General features: G+C 42.5%; 1 protein-coding gene across 1 annotated transcript in view; it reads right to left on the bottom strand.

Annotated features, from left to right (window-relative positions):
- The window catches only part of mcur1 (mitochondrial calcium uniporter regulator 1), a 63,224-nt gene that overhangs the window by 18,224 nt on the left and 21,276 nt on the right, over window positions 1–23,724 (bottom strand). The window contains exons 4-6 of the mRNA XM_039754004.1: window positions 20,716–20,817; window positions 17,537–17,578; window positions 10,461–10,532 (exon numbers count right to left, since the gene is read on the bottom strand). Coding sequence (XP_039609938.1) covers window positions 10,461–10,532; window positions 17,537–17,578; window positions 20,716–20,817 — 216 coding nt within the window. The remainder of the gene's footprint in view (window positions 1–10,460; window positions 10,533–17,536; window positions 17,579–20,715; window positions 20,818–23,724) is intronic.

The raw sequence follows: 23,724 nt of genomic DNA, 5'->3' as shown, positions 1-23,724 counted from the left end.
CCCCAGTCCCAAAGGTATCACGTCCTAGTGAGCTGAACGACTTCTGGCCTGTCACTCTGACGTCACATGTGATGAAGACCATGGAGCGGCTGCTGCTTCACCACCTGAGGCCACAGGTCCGCCACGCCCTCAACCCTCTGCAGTTCGCATACCAGTAGAAGGTGGGAGCGGAGGATGCCATCATCTGTATGCTACACCGATCCCTCTCCTACTTGGACAGAGGCAGTGGTGCTGTAAGAATTATGTTTCTGGACTTCTCTAGCACCTTCAACACCATCCAACCTTGGCTCCTTAGGGACAAGATGACAGAGACCGGAGTAGATTCATACCTGGTGCCATGGATTGTGGACTATCTTACGGACAGACCTCAGTATGTGCGTCTCGGGAACTGCAGGTCTGACATTGTGGTCAGCAGCACAGGAGCGCCGCAGGGGACTGGACTTTCTCTGTTCCTGTTCAGCCAACATACATCAGACTTCCAATACAACTCAGAGTCCTGCCACGTGCAAAAGTTCACTGATGACACTGCTATAGTGGGCTGCATCAGAAGTGGGCAGGAGGAGGAGTATAGGAACCTAATCAAGGACTTTGTTAAATGCTGCGACTCAAACCACCTACACTTGAACACCAGCAAAACCAAGGAGCTGGTGGTGGATTTTAGGAGGCCCAGGCCCCTCATGCACTCCATGATTATCAGAGGTGACTGTGCAGAGGGTGCAGACCTATAAATACCTGGGAAGGCAGCTGGATGATAAATTGGACTGGACTGCCAATCTGTGTAAGAGAGGACAGAGACAACTATACTAACTTAGAAGGCTGGCGTCCTTCAACATCTGTAATAAGATGCTGCAGATGTTCTATCAGACGGTTGTTGTGAGCGCCCTCTTCTACCTGGTGGTGTGCTGGAGAGGCAGCATAAAGAAAAAGGACGCCTCACACCTGGACAAACTGGTGAGGAAGGCAGGCTCTATTGTAGGCACAGAGCTGGACAGTTTGACATCCATGACAGAGCGACGGGCGCTGAGCAGACTCCTGTCAATCATGGAGAATCAACTGCATCCACTGAACAGGATCATCTCCAGACAGAGGACTAGCTTCAGTGACAGACTGACAGACTGAGGAGACCCCACACTATGCGACTCAGGGGGTAAACGTTAACATTATACAAAGTTATTGTCTGTTATACCTGCATTGTTATCACTCTTTAATATTGTTCTTTATCAGTATGCTGCTGCTGGAGTATGGGAATTTCCCCTTGGGGTTAATCAAGTATCTATCTATCTAAAACCACGTGGACCGATTGAGATCATTTGTGTTAGGTGGTCTGGGTGGTCTCGTGGCCTTGGAACCCCTGCAGATTTTTTTTTTTGACAGCCCTCTGGAGTGTTTTTTTTTTTTTTCTGTCCTCCTGGCCATCAGACCTTACTTTATTCTGTATTACTTAGTATTGCCTAATCTTATTTTTCTTTTTTTCTTTCTTTTTTTTTTTTCAAAGCCCTCTGAGCTCCATCTTCTGTATGAAAACATGTGTTATCGGCCTCAGGCCTAGAGGAACCTGGGCCAGGTACATGCCAAGGTTGTTACAGGGAGTAGACACAGCGATATGATGAAAAGGCATAAAAGAAGCAGGCAGCAGTCACAAGTCTCAGACCAGACTTCTCTGTTCTCCTTTATTCCGATATGCCTACAATAGGCAACACACAACGACGCCTCCATTTTCTCAGGTAGCTAAGGAGAGCCGACCTCCCCTAGAAGCTGCTGGTTAATTTCTATAGATGCACGATAGAGAGCATCTTAACTAACTGCATGATGGCCTGCAGGTCCAACAGCTGCACCAAGGCTGCGAAAGAAGCCCTGCAGCGGCTCGTAAAAACAGCAGAGGCGATTATTGGGACTGAACTGCCATCACTCAAACTCTTGTGTGAGAAGGGCCGAAAACTCATCCTGGAAATTCTTTGTTTGAGCTCCTCCTGTCAGGAAGACGCTTTAGGTCAATCTGTGTATGCACAAAAAGACTAAAAAAAGAGTCTCCCCTAATCCCCCACAATCTGCCATAAACTTTGTGAACTCTGAATCTCCTCAGTTTGAGATAATTTTAATTGAACATGTGCGATAAGCTACATTGGTAATGTGCAATATACTAATGTAATACAACATATAATATGTAATGTACTATTCATTAACAGGTGCAATAACAATTTACGCTGCTGTACTTTGAGCAATAATTTGCTCTGGTTACTCGATCACTTAACACTGTATACAACATATTTGGAATTGTTTGACTTTTCTTTAAATGCACCTTGGGGCTGTCACAAAAAGTCATTTAGTTGTGTTACACAATGACAATAAAGTGATTAAACGGTTGAATTCTCAGTTACCCAGAAATATATAAATGCTTCAGTCTCTGCATAGATCAATCAACATGACGATCAGTGAAACAATGGTGCTTGCCAATTTCCTCTGCAGAACAAATACTGTAAACACATTCACTTTGGTTCAACAGTAGTATTATGGTCAGCTATCAAAAAGTACCTGATTAGAAACCAATGTCTCCAGAATCACATCTGGTATCACCACATTGTGTGTGGGTGACATACTTAATCAGAGCAGTCGGACTATTCAAAGCAGGTGACTCTTTAGCAAGACAGGTAAATATTTACAGATAAAGTAAACAGTATGTGAACCCCTAGGAATTCTCGCTATTTGTGTCTAATTCCCATATAAAACCTGGTCGTATCTTTGTGTCAGTCACAATAATGAACAAACACAGTCTCCTATAACTAAAGAGACACAGACTGAGACTTTGTGACCATATTGAATAAATCCTTCAAACTGTGAAACTGAAGGTTGGAAAAAGTAAGTGAAGCCTAAGCTAAGGACTTTTTAAAAAGCTCATTGCAGTCTGAATTTCGCACACGTGGAGTCCATTTAATGAGACGAGTTCAGCGGTGCGGCCCAGAATGACTCTGATTGATGATAAACACGATAAAGTTGGAGTTTCAGCTTTTGACAAGAAGCATATCCAGATGGGAATCACGTCTCGCACAAAAAAGCTGTCAGAAGAGCTACGATGGAGAATTGTTCATCTACATGAGGCTGGAAAGGGTTACAAAATCATCTTGGAGATTTGAGATATTCATCAGTCTACTGTTTGGCAAGTTGTCTGTAAATGGAGACAGTTTGGTATTGAGGCTACTCTGCCTAGAAGTGGGCGCCCTGCCAAGATGACCCCAACAGCACAACGCCAAGTCAGCAATGAGGTAAAGAAGAACCATTGAGTGACAGCAAAGGACTTGAAGAAGTCATCAGAACTGGCGAACATCTCTGAGTCAACTATAAGAAAAACATTGAACAAGAAAGGAGTCCATGGCAGGACACCAAGAAGGAAGCCACTGCTATCAAAAAAAGAACATTGATGAACGCCTGAAGTTTGTGAAAGAGCACCTGGACACTCCACAACGGTAGTGAGAAAATGTTTTGTGGAGTGATAAACCAAAATTGAACTATTTAGGAGGAACAAGCAGAACTTCATTTGGCGTAAAAAGGGCACCGCATATCAACATCAAAACATCATCCCTACAGTAAAGTATGGTGGAGGAGGGAACATCAGGATTTGGGCCTGCTTTGCTGCGTCAGGGCCTGGACAGCTTGCCGTCATTGAGGGGAAAATGAATTCACAATTTATCAATAAATTCTCCAGGATGATGTGAGGGTGTCTGTCTGTCAACGTAAGCTCAGAAGAGGCTGGGTGATGCAACAGGACAACGAGCCTGCAAATCCACAGCACAACGGCTTCAGAAGAACAAACTCGGCCTTGTGGGGCGGCCCAGTCAGAGCCCAGACGTCAATCCTACTGAGTGACTTGAAGAGAGAGAGACACACAGAAGACAATCAAAGAATATGGAAGAGTTAAGGAAGCTCTGCAGGCAAGAATGGGCAAAAATTCGATGTGCAGTTACAGGAAGCGTCAGGTTGAGGTCATTGCTGCCAAAGGAGGGTCACCCAGTTATTCAATCCCAAGGTTCACTTACTTTTTCCACTACCACTGTGAACGTTGAATGCGTTTGTAAAATAAAGACATGAAAGAGTAGAATTTGTTGTGTGTCATTGGCTTAAGCTCATGGTGTAGATCCGTACCTGTGACTTAGATGAAGATCAGATCACTTTTTATGACCAATTCATGCAGTAAACCAGATCATTCCAAAGGGTTCACATATGTTTTACTTTGACTGTATGTCCTGTAGATCAGGGGTCGCCAACTCCGGTCCTAGAGGACCACCGTGGCAGCAGGTTTTCATTCGAACCCTTTTCAGAATGAGCAACCTGGTTTTGCTGCTAATGAACTTCTTTTGACTTGCTCTTGAAGACTCAGATCCCTTAATTGTTTCTTTTTCCTTAATTAGCAGCCAAACAATAATGAGACACAAAATGATCCAAAACAACTGGCGTCCGCCATACAATATCTGAAAATTGAGAAAGATGAAGGAATGTTGATCTGCTCAGGTCCCCAAAACATTTTACCAGTGCTCTTAGAAAGAGAAAATTAACAATTTCAGAAATGTAAGCTAATGTACCACGAGAGCAGCAACAAGCCATGGAATTAAAGAACGGGTTTAATTAACAACAAGACTCGGTGCCTAATTAAGCAACAGGGTGGAGTGAAATTGGTTGAAGTTTGAGGCCCTGACTTAGTTGGTCTTCTGTTGACTCCTTCACTTCACATTTCATTTCTGTTTGGGTGCCATGTAAGGAAAGAAATGAAGCAATTCAGAGGAACGATGAAGAAATTCTGGGGAACTAATCTTGAAAAAGCAATTCAATTAAAATGAATTAACAAGAAGTTAATTAGCAGCACAAACAGGGCACTCATTTACAAAAAAAGGGTTAGAATGAAAACCCGCAGCCACGGTGGTCCTCCAGGATCGGATTTGGCAAGCCCTGCTGTAGATAGCCATCAATGATAACCTGTAGCAGAATTTTCCAGAAATTTTGCCTTTTCTTTAAAACACTGGTTTATCGCCCAATTACACCAAGCAACACAGAGAAATGTAATTTCCTTTAAAACACTAAATTCTAGTCCATTACACAGGTGATACAAATAAATGTTGTTTTTGTTGTTGTTGTTGTTGGTACAACATGATAAAGTGTGCAGAAAGTGACGGAGTCTCACTACTTTATGAATCCACTGTAGGGCTGTTCGATATAACGATATATATCGGATGACAATATGAAAACGTCTATCGCTGCACATTACGCTATCGTTTGTTTCGTGGTGTCGTAAAATAAACTGTTTACGGCAATATTTTTTTCATTGTTTTGATGGCCACCACGTGGATGCAGACACACTAGCATGGCTGATGAAGACGAGGCAACACCAGGTAGCTCCACACAGAAGGACGTTGTTCCTAAACGAGGGCTACCTCTGTAGTATGGAGATGGTTTGGATTTGAAGAGTCTGGCACGGACCAGAAAACGGTACTGTGCAAATTATGCTGCAAACCGATCGCTACCACAGACTCCAACACGACAAACCTCTTCTACCACCTCCATAAAAAGCACGTGGCGAGCATGCAGAGAGTTTACAACTGAGAGGCAGGCCACGTAGGATATTACAGTTGTAAAGGTACTATTTAAACGAGCATGTTAAAAGCTTGGAAGATTAATTGCTACCAAAACAATTTGCTTAAGGCATAATTTTCCCTGCAGCGTTTGCTGTCAGCATTAATCTTGTTAAAATTACGTTTACGCCACAACTGCAATAACACGGCAAATCTCCGTTAACGAGTTACAGCGGATGCGCCCGTGCTTGGGGCTGGGCGGCATCAACACGTTAGCGCCGTCCAGTCCCACGCACGGGCGATCAGCTGTAACTCATTAACGGTGATTTGCTACACTACGATGTGCAAATTAACATTTTACTAGAATGTAGCCTAAAAAATATTATATTTAATATTATATATTTAATATATTTTTGTCGTAAGCCTTATTGCTGCTACAGTTTGAAGTACAATGTTTACATTTGGTTTTGACAGTTAATGTTAGACTTGTATTTATTTTGTTTAAAGGGTTTATTGGCCTTATATAGTTTAGTTGTTAGTGCTTTGATCCTTTTATATTTAATATATGTTGTGAGAGTTATTGCTGCTACAGTTCACATTTTGTTTATGTCAGGCATTTTAAATAGCAGTATTTTATATTGGGCCTTTAGTAATTTATTTTTGAAAAGTGTTTTATATTTGATACATTAACATTTTATGTTTACATTCTAAGTCAAACATTTGCTCAAATGTTCTAAATAAAAGAACAGAAAGAATTACAAGTTGAGTACTTCTCATTTTTGATTTTTTTAATTTAAATGAAAAAAAAGGAGTGGTGATTATATAAACTATTCACTGAATACAAAGAAAATGTACTATATCGTGATATCGGGATATGAAATGAAATATCGGAATATAAGATTTTGGTCATATCGCACAGCCCTAATCCACTGTATGTCTGTACACATTTTATCGGGTTTGGTCACTTGCCAAATGAACCTGGAGGGTCAGACAAAAATAATCAGAAATGAGACAAAGTCATTTTTAGCTGCACTGCAATCACAGTGTCGGTGACAAAGAGAGCTGGATTGTGGCCTGTAGTTTTCAAACAACACTGTTTTCCGTATTCATTTTTTGTAAAGAGGCTTTTCTTTAGCTTTTCAGGTTCAAGTTCAGACAAGAGATAATTGTAACCCCCTGCTCTAGAAATGGCATGGGATCTAACACATCATCAGTTAATATGTGAGCAGTTGTACAACAGCAATCTTATATTTAAACGTCTACGCGTGGATGTGTCTGTCTGTCTGTCTGTCTGTCTGTCTGTCTGTCTGGCCCGGAAGTGCAAGGCTACAGAACGAAGCTGAAAGAGCCAGCAAGGCGGCCACAAGTTAACGAGTCGGAAGAAGAAAAAAGAATGAGGCTACAGCATGAAGCTGAAAGAAAACAACTCCGTCGCCAAAGTGAAATCACTGAGGAAAGACAAAACACGCTTAGCCGCTAACACACAAGCGAGTCGAGCGTATCGGCAAAACAAAACCTCCAAGGAGAGAGAAACTCACGTAGTCACATGACAGACCACAAAGGCGAGCACTTCCGCAAAACGAAACCGCCGACTCTGCATTTCAATTTGTTTTCTGACAACTTCAATAGTTTCCAGGAGCCCGGGCTTTTAACAGCTAGTGGTGATATAAAGCCTGATGTGACCCTGTGATGTCATCAACAAAGGGACACAAAAGAATGTGAACAATAAACTAAAAGAAATGAAAACATGTACAACAACGTCGGCGTGGTGTAACATTCAGGTGCATTCGACGACTAAGTTAACCGATACATAACCGATTTATTTACTTCATCCAATGTTTGTTTGCTGTAACAGTGAGTCATTTTCAGTAGGAACAGCTAGAACTCAATGCAACCCTCTGTGTTAGCAGATGACATTAAATCAGCACACGGAGCACAAACAGGTGGCTCTCATACACAGTAGAGTGCAATTCAAGTGGTGTGACAATGACATCGACCGATGTGTGTTCGTGCTGGAGGGTCTCTGACTATCTGTTGTGCAGTTTTCTTTTTCTAAAAGTGTACTCAATAGGGTCGTATCCAATAATTTGCAAGTGAAAAATATCTATTTATACAAAATGGCCGAATCTAGTATAAAATTAGTTTCAATATCATCCAAAGCAGCTGAAATAAATTCCCCATCTAGCTATTAATATTATTATAAACAAAATAATTCATTAATATTATTTAATTTAGTAGGAACTTGGAAAGGAGCTAATTTCTGATATGACGGGCAATATGAATGGTACACGAAGGGCCAAAAACATCAGAGGCTTTACCACAGTTGTTTGTGTATATCTGGGAGTGAAGCCTCTGAAGCCCCCGCACCTCCCGACGTCACTGTCCATTTTTAAACCTGCCCTGTGTTTATATCAGTTAGGGCAGCTGCACCTTTCCTGTGTTAGTAATTCACTCAAACACCCCGAACGTTGATAATGTCGGCTCTTCTCAATATTGTTCAATCAATTCAGTCTTTGATATGCTTACACATTTGCTTTCCCCTTCCATTTATTTCTAGAGAAGTGGCTTTTTTGTAGTCAGTTCCTTAACTCAGGAGTCGCCAAGTCTGGTCCTGGAGGACCACCGTGGCTGCAGGTTTTCATTCCAACCCTTTTCTTAATGAGTGACTTGTTTTTGCTGCTAAGCAGGGATGATGAAGCAGCATACAGAGATGAGGTGGAACGGCTGTCTGCGTGGTGTGAAGACAACAATCTATCTGTCAGTGTCGACAAGACAAAAGAGATAATCGTGGACTTCAGAAGATCACATCCTGCCCACATCCCACTCAGCATCAACGGTTTAAATATGGAGACTGTTAGGAGTACCAAGTTCCTCGGTGTGCACATAACTGAGGAACTTACATGGACGCATAACACCTCATCACTAATCAAGAAAGCCCAGCTGAGACTACACTTCCTGAGGCAGCTGAAGTGAGCGTGTCTTCCCCATTCCATCCTCACCATGTTCTACAGAGGAACCATTGAGAGTGTTCTGACCAGCTGCATCACTGTCTGGTATGGCAACTGCAACATATCTGACCACAAGCGCCTGCAAAGGATAGTGAGGACAGCAGAGAACATTATTGGGGTGCCTCTCCCTTCACTACAGGACATACTTTACAAACGCAGTGTCCGCAGGACCCCTTACACCCCCTCACATGGACTTTTCATACTTCTGCCATCCAAGGGAAGATACTGCAGCATCAGAGCCAGATCTGCCAGGCTGCAGGAGAGATTTTACCCCCAAGCTGTCAGACTCCTTAACACCAGGCTGCCCCTGGGATCTTCCACACGGCCTCAACCAGCTCTAAAAACAGAACTTTTATACATGCAGGACACTTTCCTGCAAAGACGAGTGAGCAGGTAGAAAAGAACTGAAAAGTTGGGAGCTGGGAGGTAGAGTGACGGCGAGGAGGAATATTATTATTGTTATTATTATTGTTTATTGATTGGTTTATGGGGGTGATTGCGGTGCACTGTGGCACAATTGAAAAAAGAAAAGAAATTAAAAATATTTCTGGTACTTTTACCAGGTGTTTTGAACGTTTGTCTATGGGGTTTGAGGAGCAACAGCGCCCTCTAGTGTCACACTACGTAACTTTCTTTTCGAACTAAAACGTAAGAGCGAGTTCTATCGCATTTTACAGCTGATTACCATTCTCTACTCCTGCATTTTTACACCTTGCCCTCTATAAGCAAAAACTGAACGAAGAGTTCCTGAAATGAAACTGGCACACAGAAGAATATCTTCAGGTTTCAAGAGCACGTTCACTCACTGCACTTAACCCGAGACCTCAGAATTCTCTCCTGTATAAGTGACAGATTTATTTGCACAAATGCACATAAAACTTACATTATGCATTTACATTTAAGGTGTAGCATTTAAACAAATAAGACTTCAAATTCCATGGGAGCATCTGAGACGCACCTTAAGCGGAGCAAGCTGTGCTTTTGTGATATTTTTCAAAAGATGCCTTAACTACGCTCCCGGACAAATGTTTTACAACACCTCCGTTGTTTCTTCAAATGTAATCAGTTGAAATGCAATGAATGACCTAAAATGGTGAAAAGGTAAGCAGTAAACTGTCAGAGGTTTACATTTAAAACTTAGCAAAAACTGAAAAAAGGGAGATTTGAGAACAAAACCAATGGGCCATCTTCAGGGAGCGACTAACAGGTTACAACCTACAGATGTTCTGCAGCAATTCCTATATATAAGAATATATATATACAGGGTGACACAGAAAAACGGGAACTTTTGAAATGCGTTAGTGGCAGCCATGTACAGTTGGCAGCACTGCGGAACAGGGACCTTGAGCTGTAAACAATCTCGCCATTTAGTAATCATGGATCAGTGGAACGGTCAACAGCGTAGTTTTGCCATAAAAATGTTTTACAAAAACAATGATAGTTTGGAAGGTGCACAGAGGGAGTTCCGACGTTTTCTCAACTTAGGGTGTCATGGTCAGGTTCCCTCGAAACACGCGATAAAAACTTGGATTAAAAACTTTAGAGAGACTGGATCTGCTCTAAAAAATAAACCAACAGGACGACAGAGAAGTGCTCGTACTCCGCAGAATATCGAAGCTGTACGCGTTTCAGTCTTACGGAGCCCACGGCAGATTGGAAGAATGCATACGTACAGGAGGACGCCATCTACAGGACGTAATTTTCAGACATTGATAATTTGGATTTCTGTCTCTTAAAAGACAAGTTGTAGTGGTTCAATTGCTGCCAATAAAATGTTTTTGTTGGATTTCTTCTATTTTTATTGGGTTTTTCAAAAGTTCCCGTTTTTCTGTGTCACCCTGTCGTAGCTGAAGGAGGAAGCTTTCGAGCACTGCAGGCTTTCCGACTCACTTACCATTTCTTTGACTCTGCTCTTTTCCAAATTCATATCCATAATGGCATCAGAACGCACTTTGTTCATTTCGTCCTGCAAAAAAAAAAAAAAAAAAAAACAATAGTGATGTCACTTGAATGACACACAATTTGTTTTCAGAATACTAATAAACTATTAACAGAACAAAACATTCAATAATAACAATAATAATTCTTCACATGTATATAGTACTTTTCTCATTACTCAAAATTCTTCAGTGAGTGGGGAGCCACTTCAACCACCACTAATGCTTAGCATCCACCCGTATGATGCGATGGCAGCCTTTTTTTGTGCCAGCACACTCACCACACATTAACTGTTAGGTGGCGATGAGGGGTGAGAAAGATAGCCAATAAGAGAGAGGGGATGATTAGGGGGCCAGAACGACCAGGCCGTGGTGGGTAATTTAGTCTGGACATAGATACCCCCTACTCTTTAAGAAGGATGCCCAGGGATCTTTTATGAGCACAGAGAGTCAGGACCTCGGTCTTATGTCTCATTCAAGGGACAGTGCCATTTGTACAGCACAGTGTCACTGTCACCTCACTGGGGCATTGGGATCCACATCCAGACCACATAGTAAGCAGCCCAAGCTGCTGGCCTCACCAACACCTGTTTCCAAGATGGTTTCCCGGGTCCAAACGTGCTTAGCTTCAGGTGGATGACCTCTTCTGAAGTGCATGTGGTATTAAGAGAATGGGCCCATTTGGCTTTTCTTATGAATCACATTTGTAAAATATCATCAACATCAGATGATCGATAAGATGATCTTTTCAACTGCAAAACCTGGTAATTTGCTCCGTGTATTAACAATTCCCAGAGTGAATTAATATTTACTAACAAATAGTACTCAATTTACCTTTAGCCTTATTTCATCGCCAGAAGCAAGTATTTCAGCAAAAAACAAATAGATTTTTAAATTCAGGTTTTATTAACCTCCTGAATGTCTCTCATGGATAAGCTGTTACAGTCCATTGTACAGTACAGTGTTAAGCCTGAATAACCCTTGGGACAGTATACTGCTGCCATCTAGTGGATAAAGTAATATTATGTTACAAACAAATCATGAATATTTCTATGTGTTTTGCCACTTTACGGTAATTCATCAATATTTATGAGTGGGGTGGAGTCTTCAACCAAAACAATAGCATTTTAATGAGAAGCTGTAAAGCCAGTTTTAGAACAAACAGAAACTGAACCATTACTGTAATAAAACAATAGCAATCTCAATGGGAAATGATCAACTAATGTTGATATGGACGGTGAACTGATGCATACGGTACTGAACGACCAAACCGCCATGTTATGCCTCATATATTCGGTCACCTGAAGGTTCACCAAGGTGCGGGTAAGTGTGAGGCAAAACGATTGCAATCAAGTGGAAGGATAAGAAAGATGTTAGCCCTCTAAGCAATGTTCACAATGCAAAGACTGTTAATGTTCATGTTGGGGAAAATGAAGTCACTGTGTGGTGTGGCAGCCTACAACAACACTAGGGGTGCATCGATTGGGTGGATCAGGCGCTGACCTTCTGTCCTCTCATGCGCAAGCAACAGAGAAAACCTTATAAGAAAAGTGCACGCGTCTACAGTCTCGGTTGTGACATCGGGCTGTGCATTGGTGACTAATTCACAAAATGTCACACAAAGGAGGCGTAGTAAATTGACATCAGTTCAACAGTAAATACTAGATGTACCTTTCCAACAGTATTTATGTTAATGGTTTGGAATTTACAAGTTGCTGTTACACCTTGCTGAAACAAATTCTACGTTTTTGCCTCTCTTTCCAAGGTAAAACATAACGCTAAAGAGGTTAATGTATCTTAAACAACAGTAAATATCTATATATATAATTCACTAAGGCAAGACAACCATGGAAAGCACGCCGAAAGGGGCGTGGATTCACTAAGCCGCCGACAAGTTAGACACCTATGCCGCATGCAGGAAGGAGCCACGCCCACCAACTCCAAGACCATTGTTTACGACAACTCACAGAGCCACGCCCACCAACTCGGATACGACGATACAGAAAAACCGGCGTCATTTATATTCGTCTGTTGTAGAGGTCACATGCAGCTCTGACCCACGTTGACTGTTCATTGAGGCATGTTTCTCACGGAGGTGAATCGCCATATGCGGCGTGTAAAACTGTTTGCGAGGGGTATCCCATGGGATCCTTAAAATGTTCCTTTACAACTGAGGTTAAAACACAATGAAGTGAGCAGTCTTTAAAAAACGAGTTTTCGGTTACGACGCACGACCGCGTGCACCATAGCAAACTGTCTTACACGCTACATTCAGCAATTCACATCCGCGACAAACATGCGTCTTCTTAGATACTCCTGCACTTTGTACACACCGCCCTCCCACCGTGGTCGGGTGTCTTGGTGGATTATATATAGAAAGGCAGACAAAACCGCACAGAGCAATGAAAAGTCTACGTGAGTCACGGGTGCATCTGGACTGTGCAAAGACGACAACGACTCGAGTGATGAGTTAGAGGTGGGCACATGAGCAGGCAGTGCATACTGGACGAGAAATCAGCAGACTAGCATGACGGAGGGAGCGGAGTGGATGTCCTTCTCCTCTCTTCCCGTTCCACCCTCCGCACCACACGGACGATTGTGTGTTGGTTCGTTCCGTGCATTGGTTAAAACCCAATGAAGGAAGCAGTCTTTAAAAACCAATAAGCCCTGTGCCTCTGTTTCATTACCGTCTCACCTGCTTCACCAATGCAGGCCCTGCAACAGGGCAGCCAACGGGGTAACCAAAGTCTTTGGGTTCAGGGGAGTATGGTTACAAAGCTGAAACTTAAAGGAATTGACGGAAGGGCACCACCAGGTGTGAAGCCTTTCGCTTCATTTGACTCAACACAGGAAACCTCACCCGGCCCGGACACGGACAGGATTGACAGATTGATAGCTCTTTCGATTCTGTGGGTGGTGGTGCATGGCAGTTCTTAGTTGGTGGAGCGATTTGGCTGGTTATTTCCGCGAGCGAGACTCCCGCCTGCTAAATAGTTACCCGACCCAAACAGCGGTCGGGGTCCAAATTCTTAGAGGGACAAGTGGCTTTCAGCCATGTGAGATTGAGCATTAACAGGTCTGTGATGCACTTGTATGTCCGGTACTGCACGCACGCTACACTGAATGGATCAACGTGTGTCTACCAGGCGTGCGTAAACCATTGAACCCCATTTGTGATGGAGACCGTGGCTTCCAATTGTTCCTCACGAACGAGAAATTCCCAGTACGTGCGGGTCATACGCTCGCACTGATTACATCCCTGCCCTTTGTAAAGCCCCCGATGGTCGGGTGACTTGGTGGATTATATATTAAAAAAAAGCAGCGGAACCGCAAAGAACAATGAAAAGTCAACGTGGAAACCGACTGAGGCGGTGTTTGGAAAATTAACAGTCAAGCGTGACTCACAGGTGCGTGTGGACTGTACACAGGTAGGGAGTTGGGGCGGGCAGCGGGCAGTGCGTACTGAGCGAGCGCCGTTCAACCCCGTCCTTCGCTTTGGAAGGAGAAAGTGCGACGGCACTCCTCCGTCACGGACAATTGTATGTTGGTTCGTAGCATGCATTGTTGCAATGTTACTTTTCTTGGTGGTTTATTAAATTACGGATTTTTCAAATGTTTATTTTTTCCTCTGTGCTTAAAAATCATTTAAACAGCGGCCTGATTATGCGGCGTATGCTACACCGCGGGTTGGCTAGTACTTAATAAAATATTAAGAACAAGTCCTGAGAAAGAGTATTTAAGGGGTCCATTGTAAGTTTCCCTCCTCCTTTCATTTTCTCTGAAGAGTAGCAACATGGGGGTCACAAAACAACTCTCAAATGACCTGAAGACAAAGATTGTTCACCGTCATGGTTTAGGGGAAGGATACAGAAAGCTGTCCCAGAGATTGAAGCTGTCTGTCTCCACAATTAGGAACATATTGAGGAAATGGAAGATCACAGGCTCAGTTCAAGTTAAGGCTCGAAGTGGCAGACCAAGAAAGATTTCGTATAGACAGAAGCGACGAATGGTGAGAACAGTCAGAGTCAACCCACAGACCAGCACCAAAGACCTACAACATCATCTTGCAGCAGATGGAGTCACTGGGCATCGTTCAACCATTCGGCGCACTTTACACAAGGAGATGCTGTATGCGAGAGTGATGAAGAGGAAGCACAAACACAGCCGCTTGAGGTCTGCTCGAGCACATTTGGACAAGCCAGCTTCATTTTGGAATAAGGTGCTGTGGACTGATGAAACTAAAATGGAGTTATTTGGGCATAACAAGGGGCGTTATGTATGGAGGATAAAGAACACAGCATTCCAAGAAAAACACCTGCTACCTCCAGTCAAATATGGTGGTGGTCCCATCATGCTGTGGGGCTGTGTGGCCAGTGCAGGGACTGGGAATCTTGTCAAAGTTGAGGGACGCATGGATTCCACTCAGTATCAGCAGATTCTGGAGACCAATGTCCAGGAATCAGTGACAAAGCTGATGCTGCGCCGGGGCTGGATCTTTCAAAAAGACAACGACCCGAAACACTGCTCAAAATCCACTAAGGCATTCATGCAGAGGAACAAGTCCAACGTTCTGGAATGGCCATCTCAGTCCACAGACCTGAATAGAATTGAAAATCTGTGGTGTGATTTAAAGAGAGCTGTCCATGCTCAGAAGCCATCAAACCTGAATGATCTCGAGATGTTTTGTAAAGAGGAATGATCCAAAATACCTTCAAGCGCAATCCAGACTCTCATTGGAACCTACAGGAAGCGTTTAGAGGCTGGAATTTCTGCAAAAGGCGGATCTACTAAATATTGATTTCATTTCTTTTTATGTGGTGCCCACATTTATGCACCTGCCTGACTTTGTTTGAACAATTATTGCACACTTTCTGTAAATCCAATAAACTTCATTTCACTTCTCAAATATCACTGTGTGTGTATCCTATATGATATATTTAACTGACATTTTTAATCGTAACAACCAACGATTTATACAGGAAAATAAGGACTATTAACAAGGTTGCCCAAACTTTTGCATCCCACTGTATGACATTAATAGGTGATATCCCTCCCATAGTGATACGGCGGTAAAAAAAATCACATAAGAGAAAATAACAATTTACGCGGCATTACAGGCGAAGGAAGCCAAAGCAAGACAATTACCCAGGTGGGAACTCAGTGTATACAGTCTGCCATTTTTCATCGCTGTGGTGGAAGGCTTTTCAGGACGGATGACGATATCACCCATCACCGAAAAATGGCAGACTGTAGAGATCAAGATCCTACCAAATTAATCAATTCATAGATTGTTTTTGGCAAATGATTGGTCTCTCTTAAATTGGTTTTAGTTACTGAGTAAAAATCATTTTGTCAAACTCAATTTATAGAAATGCAGTGGATACGGAAAGTATTCAGACCCCCTTCAATTTTCACTCTTTGTTATATTGCAGCCATTTGCTAAAATCATTTAAATTAATTTTTTTCCTCATTAATGTACACACAGCACCCCATATTGACAGACAAAAAAAAGAATTTTTGAAATTGTTGCAGATTTATTAAAAAGAAAACTGAAATCTCACCTGGTCCTAAGTATTCAGACCCTTTGCTGTGACACTCATATATTTAACTCGGGTGCTTTCCATTTCTTCTGATCATCCTTGAGATCACCTTCATTTGAGTCCAGCTGTGTTTGATTATACTGATTGGACTTGATTAGGAAAGCCACACACCTGTCTATATAAGACCTTACAGCTCACAATGCATGTCAGAGCAAATGAGAATCATGAGGTCAAAGGAACTGCCTGAAGAGCTCAGAGACAGAATTGTGGCAAGGCACAGATCTGGCCAAGGTTACAAAAAATTTCTGCTGCACTTAAGGTTCCCAAGAGCACAGTGGCCTCCATAATCCTTAAATGGAAGACGTTTGGGACGAGCAGAACCCTTCCGGCCAAGCTGAGCTACCGGGGAGAAGAGCCTTGGTGAGAGAGGTAAAGAAGAACCCAAAGATCACTTTGGCTGAGCTCCAGAGATGCAGTCAGGAGATGGGAGAAAGTTGTAGAAAGTCAACCATCACTGCAGCCCTCCACCAGTCAGGGCTTTATGGCAGAGTGGCCTGTCGGAAGCCTCTCCTCAGTGCAAGACACATGACAGCCCGCATGGAGTTTGCTAAAAGACACCTGAAGGACTCTGAGATGGTGAGAAATAAGATTCTCTGGTCTGATGAGACCAAGATAGAACTTTTGGCCTTAATTCTAAGCGGTATGTGTGGAGACAACCAGGCACTGCTCATCACTTGTCCAATACAGTCCCCACAGTGAAGCATGGCGGTGGCAGCATCATGCTGTGGGGTGTTTTTCAGCTGCAGGGACAGGACGACTGGTTGCAATCGAGGGAAAGATGAATGCGGCCAAGTACAGGGATATCCTGGACAAAAACCTTCTCCAGAGTGCTAAGGACCTCAGACTGGGCCGAAGGTTTACCTTCCAACAAGACAATGACCCTAAGCACACAGCTAAAATAACGAAGGAGTGCCTTCACAACAACTCTGTGACTGTTCTTGAATGGCCCAGCCAGAGCCCTGACTTAAACCCAATTGAGCATCTCTGGAGAGACCTAAAAATGGCCGTCCACCAACGCGTTTACCATCCAACCTGACAGAACTGGAGAGGATCTGCAAGGAGGAATGGCAGAGGATCCCCAGATCCAGGTGTGAAAAACTTGTTGCATCTTTCCCAAGAAGACTCATGGCTGTATTAGCTCAAAAGGGTGCTTCTACTAAATACTGAGCAAAGGGTCTGAATACTTAGGACCATGTGATATTTCAGTTTTTCTTTTTTAATAAATCTGCAACAATTTCAAAATTCTTTTTTTTTGTCTGTCAATATGGGGTGCTGTGTGTACATTAATGAGGAAAAAATTAATTGAAATGATTTTAGCAAATGGCTGCAATATAACAAAGAGTGAAAAATTGAAGGGGGTTTGAATACTTTCCATACCCACTGTAATTTGTTCTATTAATCCAATCAAAACAATAAAAAAAGAAAATCCTTACTGCTAGCTGCGTCTTCAGCTGCTGAAGTTCAATCTTCACCTTCTGAAAAAGAGTCACAGGAATTACTAAACACATCAGATCACAGGAGCTTAAAATAAGTTAATCAAGTTTCTGCCATTAGGTCTGTAAAGGATTAATCACTACAATAACAACAACATTTATTTCTATAGCATGTTTTCATACAAATGATGGAGCTGAAAGTGCTTTACAAGAGGAAGATGGAAAAAAGAAAAAATATAAAAATTAGGCAATATTAATTAACAAAGAATAAAGTAAGGTCTGATAGCCAGGGAGGACAGAAAAAAAACTAAATCTGCAGGGGTTCCAAGGCCACGAGACTGCCCAGCCCTCCCTCACTGAGAATTCTATCTAACATCAATGATCTCAATCAGTCAACTCATAGTATTGTCTTGGTCTATAAGATTTGGTTTACCCAACATTCCAATGGTGTAGAGCAGGGGTCCTCAATCACGGTCCTGGAGAGCCGCAGTGGCTGCAGGTTTTTGCTCCAACCCAGTTGCTTAATAAAAAGCTCTTATTGCTAAAGTAACACTTCTGCTTCACTTTAGTGATTTTGAGCCCTTATTGCTTCATTTTGTCTTAAACAGCTATTTGAATTGCTCCTTATTATCAATAACATGCAAATGACAAGAGAGAGCAGCATTTCTCCATTTAGCTTCTTTACATTGACACCTGTGTGTATTTATCTGCACTATTGGGTTTAATTAAATACTTGAAAGAAAAATGAAGAGAAAAAAGTGAAGGACTGAGAATTACTCGTCCATTTTAGCCTTCAAATCATTTGCATGATAGAAAGGGAACGAAAATCTAGGATATGAGAATGAGCTGACATAGCAGAGTTCATTTAATTTCATAGCTTGTTAGTGCTTTATTGGCAAGAATTGCTTTCTAATTAAGCAACCAGGTCAGAACAAAAACCTGCAGCCACTGCCGCTCTCCAGGACTGGGACTGAGGACACCTGGTGTAGAGTAAAGCCAGCAGCACATGACAGAACTTCTAGTTTATAATCTCTAAGATAGATAGAGGATAGATAATCTCTTCAACTGAGAATTTCAAAAAAACACGACGAAGAACCACAGGGATGACGGGTTACAGAACGACTTTCCAGCACAGATTCACATGTGCGAAGTATTACAAAGTAGCCATTTTTCTCACAACCAACAATTTGCTGCACGAATGTTGTAGTGTTGTAAGGATATTTTCCAGGTACGGCAGTTTCATCAAAACAATTCGAACACCGTGACATTGCACCATCAGATAAACACTTCAACACAGACTTCAGCTGGGAGGACTGCAGCACGGTGATGATGGCTTCATGTGACTGAGTGAAGTGGGGGGTGTAGCAGGCTGCGTTCTGCTAATCTACATATTTGCTATTAGCGTAGAGATAAGGATCTACGAGCTTCTTGGCGTAACTCAGGAAAATTTAATGAGGTTGGAGACAATGAAAAAAAATCGTAAGCTTCAGGGATTCTAGTGTTAAGGGGGTGTCTGTACATTTCAGTCACAGAGTGCAGAAACAAAAACACTTTTTCTACATCCAGTATTTACAGTGGGTACGGAAAGTATTCAGACCCCCTTCGATTTTTCACTCTTTATTATATTGCAGCCATTTGCTAAAATCATTTAAATTCATTTTTTCCCTCATTAATGTACACACAGCATCCCATATTGACAGACAAAAAATTTTTTGAAATTGTTGCAGATTTATTAAAAAAGAAAAACTGAAATATCACATGGTCCTAAGCATTCAGACCCTTTGCTCAGTATTTAGTAGAAGCCCCCTTTTGAGCTCATACAGCCAGGAGTCTTCTTGGGAAAGATGCAATACGTTTTTCACACCTGGATTTGGGGATCCTCTGCCATTTCTCCTTGCAGATCCTCCCCAGTTCTGTCAGGTTGGATGGTAGCGTTGGTGGGCGCCATTTTAGGTCTCTCCAGAGATGCTCAATTGGGTTTAAGTCAGGGCTCTGGCTGGGCCATTCAAGAACAGTCACAGAGTTGTTGTGAAGGCACTCCTTCGTTATTTTAGCTGTGTGCTTAGGGTCATTGTCTTGTTGGAAGGTAAACCTTCGGCCCAGTCTGAGGTCCTTAGCACTCTGGAGAAGGTTTTTGTCCAGGATATCCCTGTACTTGGCCGCATTCATTTGTCCCTCGGTTGCAACCAGTTGTCCTGTCCCTGCATCTGAAAAACACTCCCACAGCATGATGCTGCCACCGCCATGCTTCACTTTGGGGACTGTAATGGACAAGTGATGAGAGTGCTAAGGACCTCAGACTGGGCCGAAGGTTTACCTTCCAACAAGACAATGACTCTAAGCACACAGCTAAAATAACGAAGGAGTGGCTTCACAACAACTCTGTGACTGACTGTTCTTGAATGGCCCAGCCAGAGCCCTGACTTAAACCCAATTGAGCATCTCTGGAGAGACCTAAAAATGGCTGTCCACCAACGTTTACCATCCAAACTGACAGAACTGGAGAGGATCTGCAAGGAGGAATGGCAGAGGATCCCAAAATCCAGGTGTGAAAAACTTGTTGCATCTTTCCCAAGAAGACTCATGGCTGTATGAGCTCAAAAGGGAGCTTCTACTAAATACTGAGCAAAGGGTCTGAATACTTAGGACCATGTGATATTTCAGTTTTTCTTTTTTAATAAATCTGCAACAATTTCAAAATTCTTTTTTTTGTCTGTCAATATGGGGTGCTGTGTGTACATTAATGAGGAAAAAAAATAATTTAAATGATTTTAACAAATGGCTGCAATATAACAAAAGTGAAAAATTGAAGGGGGTCTGAATACTTTCCATACCCACTGTAGATATGAAATAATGTGACAGTTCAAGCTACTTAGACCAGAAGTCCACATGACCGCCATCATCAAGTCCTTCCATGTAAATCCTGAATACCATGAGGACGGATTGAGATAATTTATGTTAGGTAGAACGCCTAGAGGGGTCTGGGCGGTCTCGTGGATTGAGTACCCCTGCAGATTTTATTTTTTTCTCCAGCCGCCTGGAGTTTTTTTGTTTTTTCTGTCCTCCCTGGCCATTGGACCTTACTTTTATGCTATGTTAATTAGTGTTCTCTTATTTTAATTGTAGGCTCTTGCTATTTGACAAGGGTTTAGTAAATTGGAGTAAAAAAATTCACTCACCTCATTTTCTGCTCGCAGAGCTGTGAACTCACTTTTCTCGAGGATAACCATGTCTTTTTTAACAGAAGCTATATGAGACATTACTTGTTGAAGCATAATTTCCTACAAGCACAAAATAATAATTGTTAGGCTTCCTAAAAATAAAATTCAAGTGTAATAAAGGTTCAGAAAGGCATATTTACTAACATATAATGGCATTTCTTGCAAATCTCCATGCCATACCATTTTCAAAACCTACTTATGTCCTTAGCAGGGTGGGTGGAGCCAATCCCAGCAAACAAAGAGACCGGGATAGGGAGAGAACACACACACAAGCCGATTTAGTATCGCTAATCCACCTAACCAGCATGTCTTTGGACTGTGGGAAGAAAACTTCGTTTAAATCTAATAAATGAAATGTCTCTGCTTTATTGTGGTAGTAAGAAATTGAACAGACAGCACATTTATACGGACAAAACTGATCTGCTCTTAGACTGCCTCAACAGTATGTGTTTTATACAAACAGACTTACAGACAGACCTCAGTATGTGCGTCTCGGGAACTGCAGGTCTGACATTGTGGTCAGCAGCACAGGAGCGCCGCAGGGGACTGGACTTTCTCTGGTCCTGTTCAGCCAACATACATCAGACTTCCAATAAAACTTGGAGTCCTGCCACGTGCAAAAGTTCACTGACGACACTGCTATGGTGGGCTGCATCAGGAGTGGGCAGGAGGAGGAGTATAGGAACCTAATCAAGGACTTTGTTAAATGGTGCGACTCAAACAATCTACAACTGAACACCAGCAAAACTAAAGAGCTGGTGGTGGATTTTAGGAGGACCAGGCCCTTAATGGAGGAAATGGAGGTGACTGTGCCCAGGGTACAGACCTATAAATACCTGGGAGTGCAGCTGGATGATAAACTGGACTGGACTGCCAATACTGATGCTCTGTGCAAGAGAGGACAGAGCCGACTATACTTCCCTAGAAGGTTGGTGTCCTTCAACATCTGTAATAAGATGCTGCAGATGTTCTATCAGACAGTTGTGGTGAGCGCCCTCTTCCACGCGGTTGGTGTGCTGGGGAGGCAGCATAAAGAAGAGGGACGCCTCACGCCTGGACAAACTGGTGAGGAAGGCAGGCTCTATTGTAGGCACGGAGCTGGACAGTTTGACATCCGTGGCAGAGCGACGGGCACTGAGCAGACTCCTGTCAATCATGGAGAATCCACTGAACAGTGTCATCTCCAGGCAGAGGAGTAGCTTCAGTGACAGACTGCTGTCACCATCCTGCTCCACTGACAGACTGAGGAGACCCCACACTATGCGACCCGAGGGGGGTAAACGTTAACATTATACAAAGTTATTGTCCGTTATACCTGCATTGTTATCACTCTTTAATTTAATATTGTTTTTTATCGGTATGCTGCTGCTGGAGCATGTGAATTTCCCCTTTGGATTAATAAAGTATCTATCTATCTAAACTATTTGTGGGAACTAGAGTTGTCAAAAGTATTGAAACGTCGACAAGTATTTTAAAATTACTTCAATACTCATTTTGTAGAAAAGAATATTCTTAAAGATGATGATTTGCATTTATCTAAAGAGAATCATAAAGCATGTTTGAGAACAAGAATTATATATTCTGACGCACATTAGCATAGTAAGGGTTAAACCTTTAAAAGCCCTCGCTTGTCTATTTTATTATCTTTCTCTTTGCAGCTGCTAAGCTTAAAAACTTCATTCAAGGACATTGTGTACTTTTAGAGGGCTAATTGTTTTAAGAAATGCAGCCACTGAGGCTTTGGCCATGAGAGAAAACCAGATAGGCCGTTCGCTTCCATTTGCAGCGGCTGGGCTTCTGCCGACCTGGACAGGTGATGACGAGTCAAGGAAAGTGTACCTCATAAGAAACAGCATTTTTGTTTTAGGGGCGCAACTGCCCCAACCTCTAGCCCAATATCTAATGTGTGGGTCTGCCTGATTCTGACTTACTGGTGGGAATCGATTGATAAATAAGTTTTGGACACCTGCACAGGGTATGAAGTAATGATGGCAGTTTGGTCAGGTGATGGACATTAGATAATGATGGGAAGAGCCAGAAGGGGGAAGAGTATTTTGCATAAGTGATTTTGCTAATTGCTCGTTTCACTTGATTTGGGTCTGTGTATGCATCATGCAAAAAAACTTGATTCTGCCTTCCTGAAAGTGCATGTGCCTTCTTTGAGCAGTGTGATTCTCCCACAACACTTTTGTGCCAATTCCGGTGGTTCGTCGTGTGGTGGGTGCAGCAATGAGCTGGCAGTGCACACTCCCAACCTCATTTTTCATAACACAGATTCTACTTCCTGCATCACGAATGCACTTAAGTTAGCTCTGGCTTTTGAAAATTGAGCCTCATAGGCTATCAATCAGCATGACTAGAGTTGCAGGCCAGTAAAAAGGTAACTTGAGTGGCATCAGAGCCTTCACCAGCACACTTAACGCACAAAGAGGGCAGGCAGAGTGGCATCTGGAAATGCTTCGTCTTTGTGGCAAACAGGGTTGGAAAACCACAAGATACATGCCAGCCTGTATGCAGGATTTGCTAGCACACAAACCCAACTGAAGGGGCTAACACGACCAGTTTAGCCAAGCATTCCAACTTAGAATCGGAAGAGATACAGTACACCCCCAAAATTTGCGGGGGTTACGTTCCTAGAGCACCCGCAAATTGTGAAAAAACGTGAGTTTTGGATGTGGTTAAAAAATGCCTATTTTTATAGTTTAAACCCTAAATACAGTACGCCCCCAAAGCACTTTAATTCTGTTGCGAACTCAGCTTAATACATTACCTAAAAACAGAATGTAAAGGTAAACCCGTATACTGTGCAGTACTGTACTGCTATGTCTCCCGCGGTGCTAAAATGTAAAATACCGATGTTACCGCTATCCGTACTATAATTCATGCAAGCGCGTTTTCTTTGGTATGCGCTGTCGTTTTTTTTGTTATAAGCAGAGTAAATACATCATTTCATTTAATTAAAATACA

The sequence above is a fragment of the Polypterus senegalus genome, chromosome 5 (genome assembly GCF_016835505.1).
Source record: "Polypterus senegalus isolate Bchr_013 chromosome 5, ASM1683550v1, whole genome shotgun sequence".
Lineage (NCBI taxonomy): Eukaryota > Metazoa > Chordata > Cladistia > Polypteriformes > Polypteridae > Polypterus > Polypterus senegalus.
This window is presented reverse-complemented; position numbering and strand designations above follow the sequence as displayed.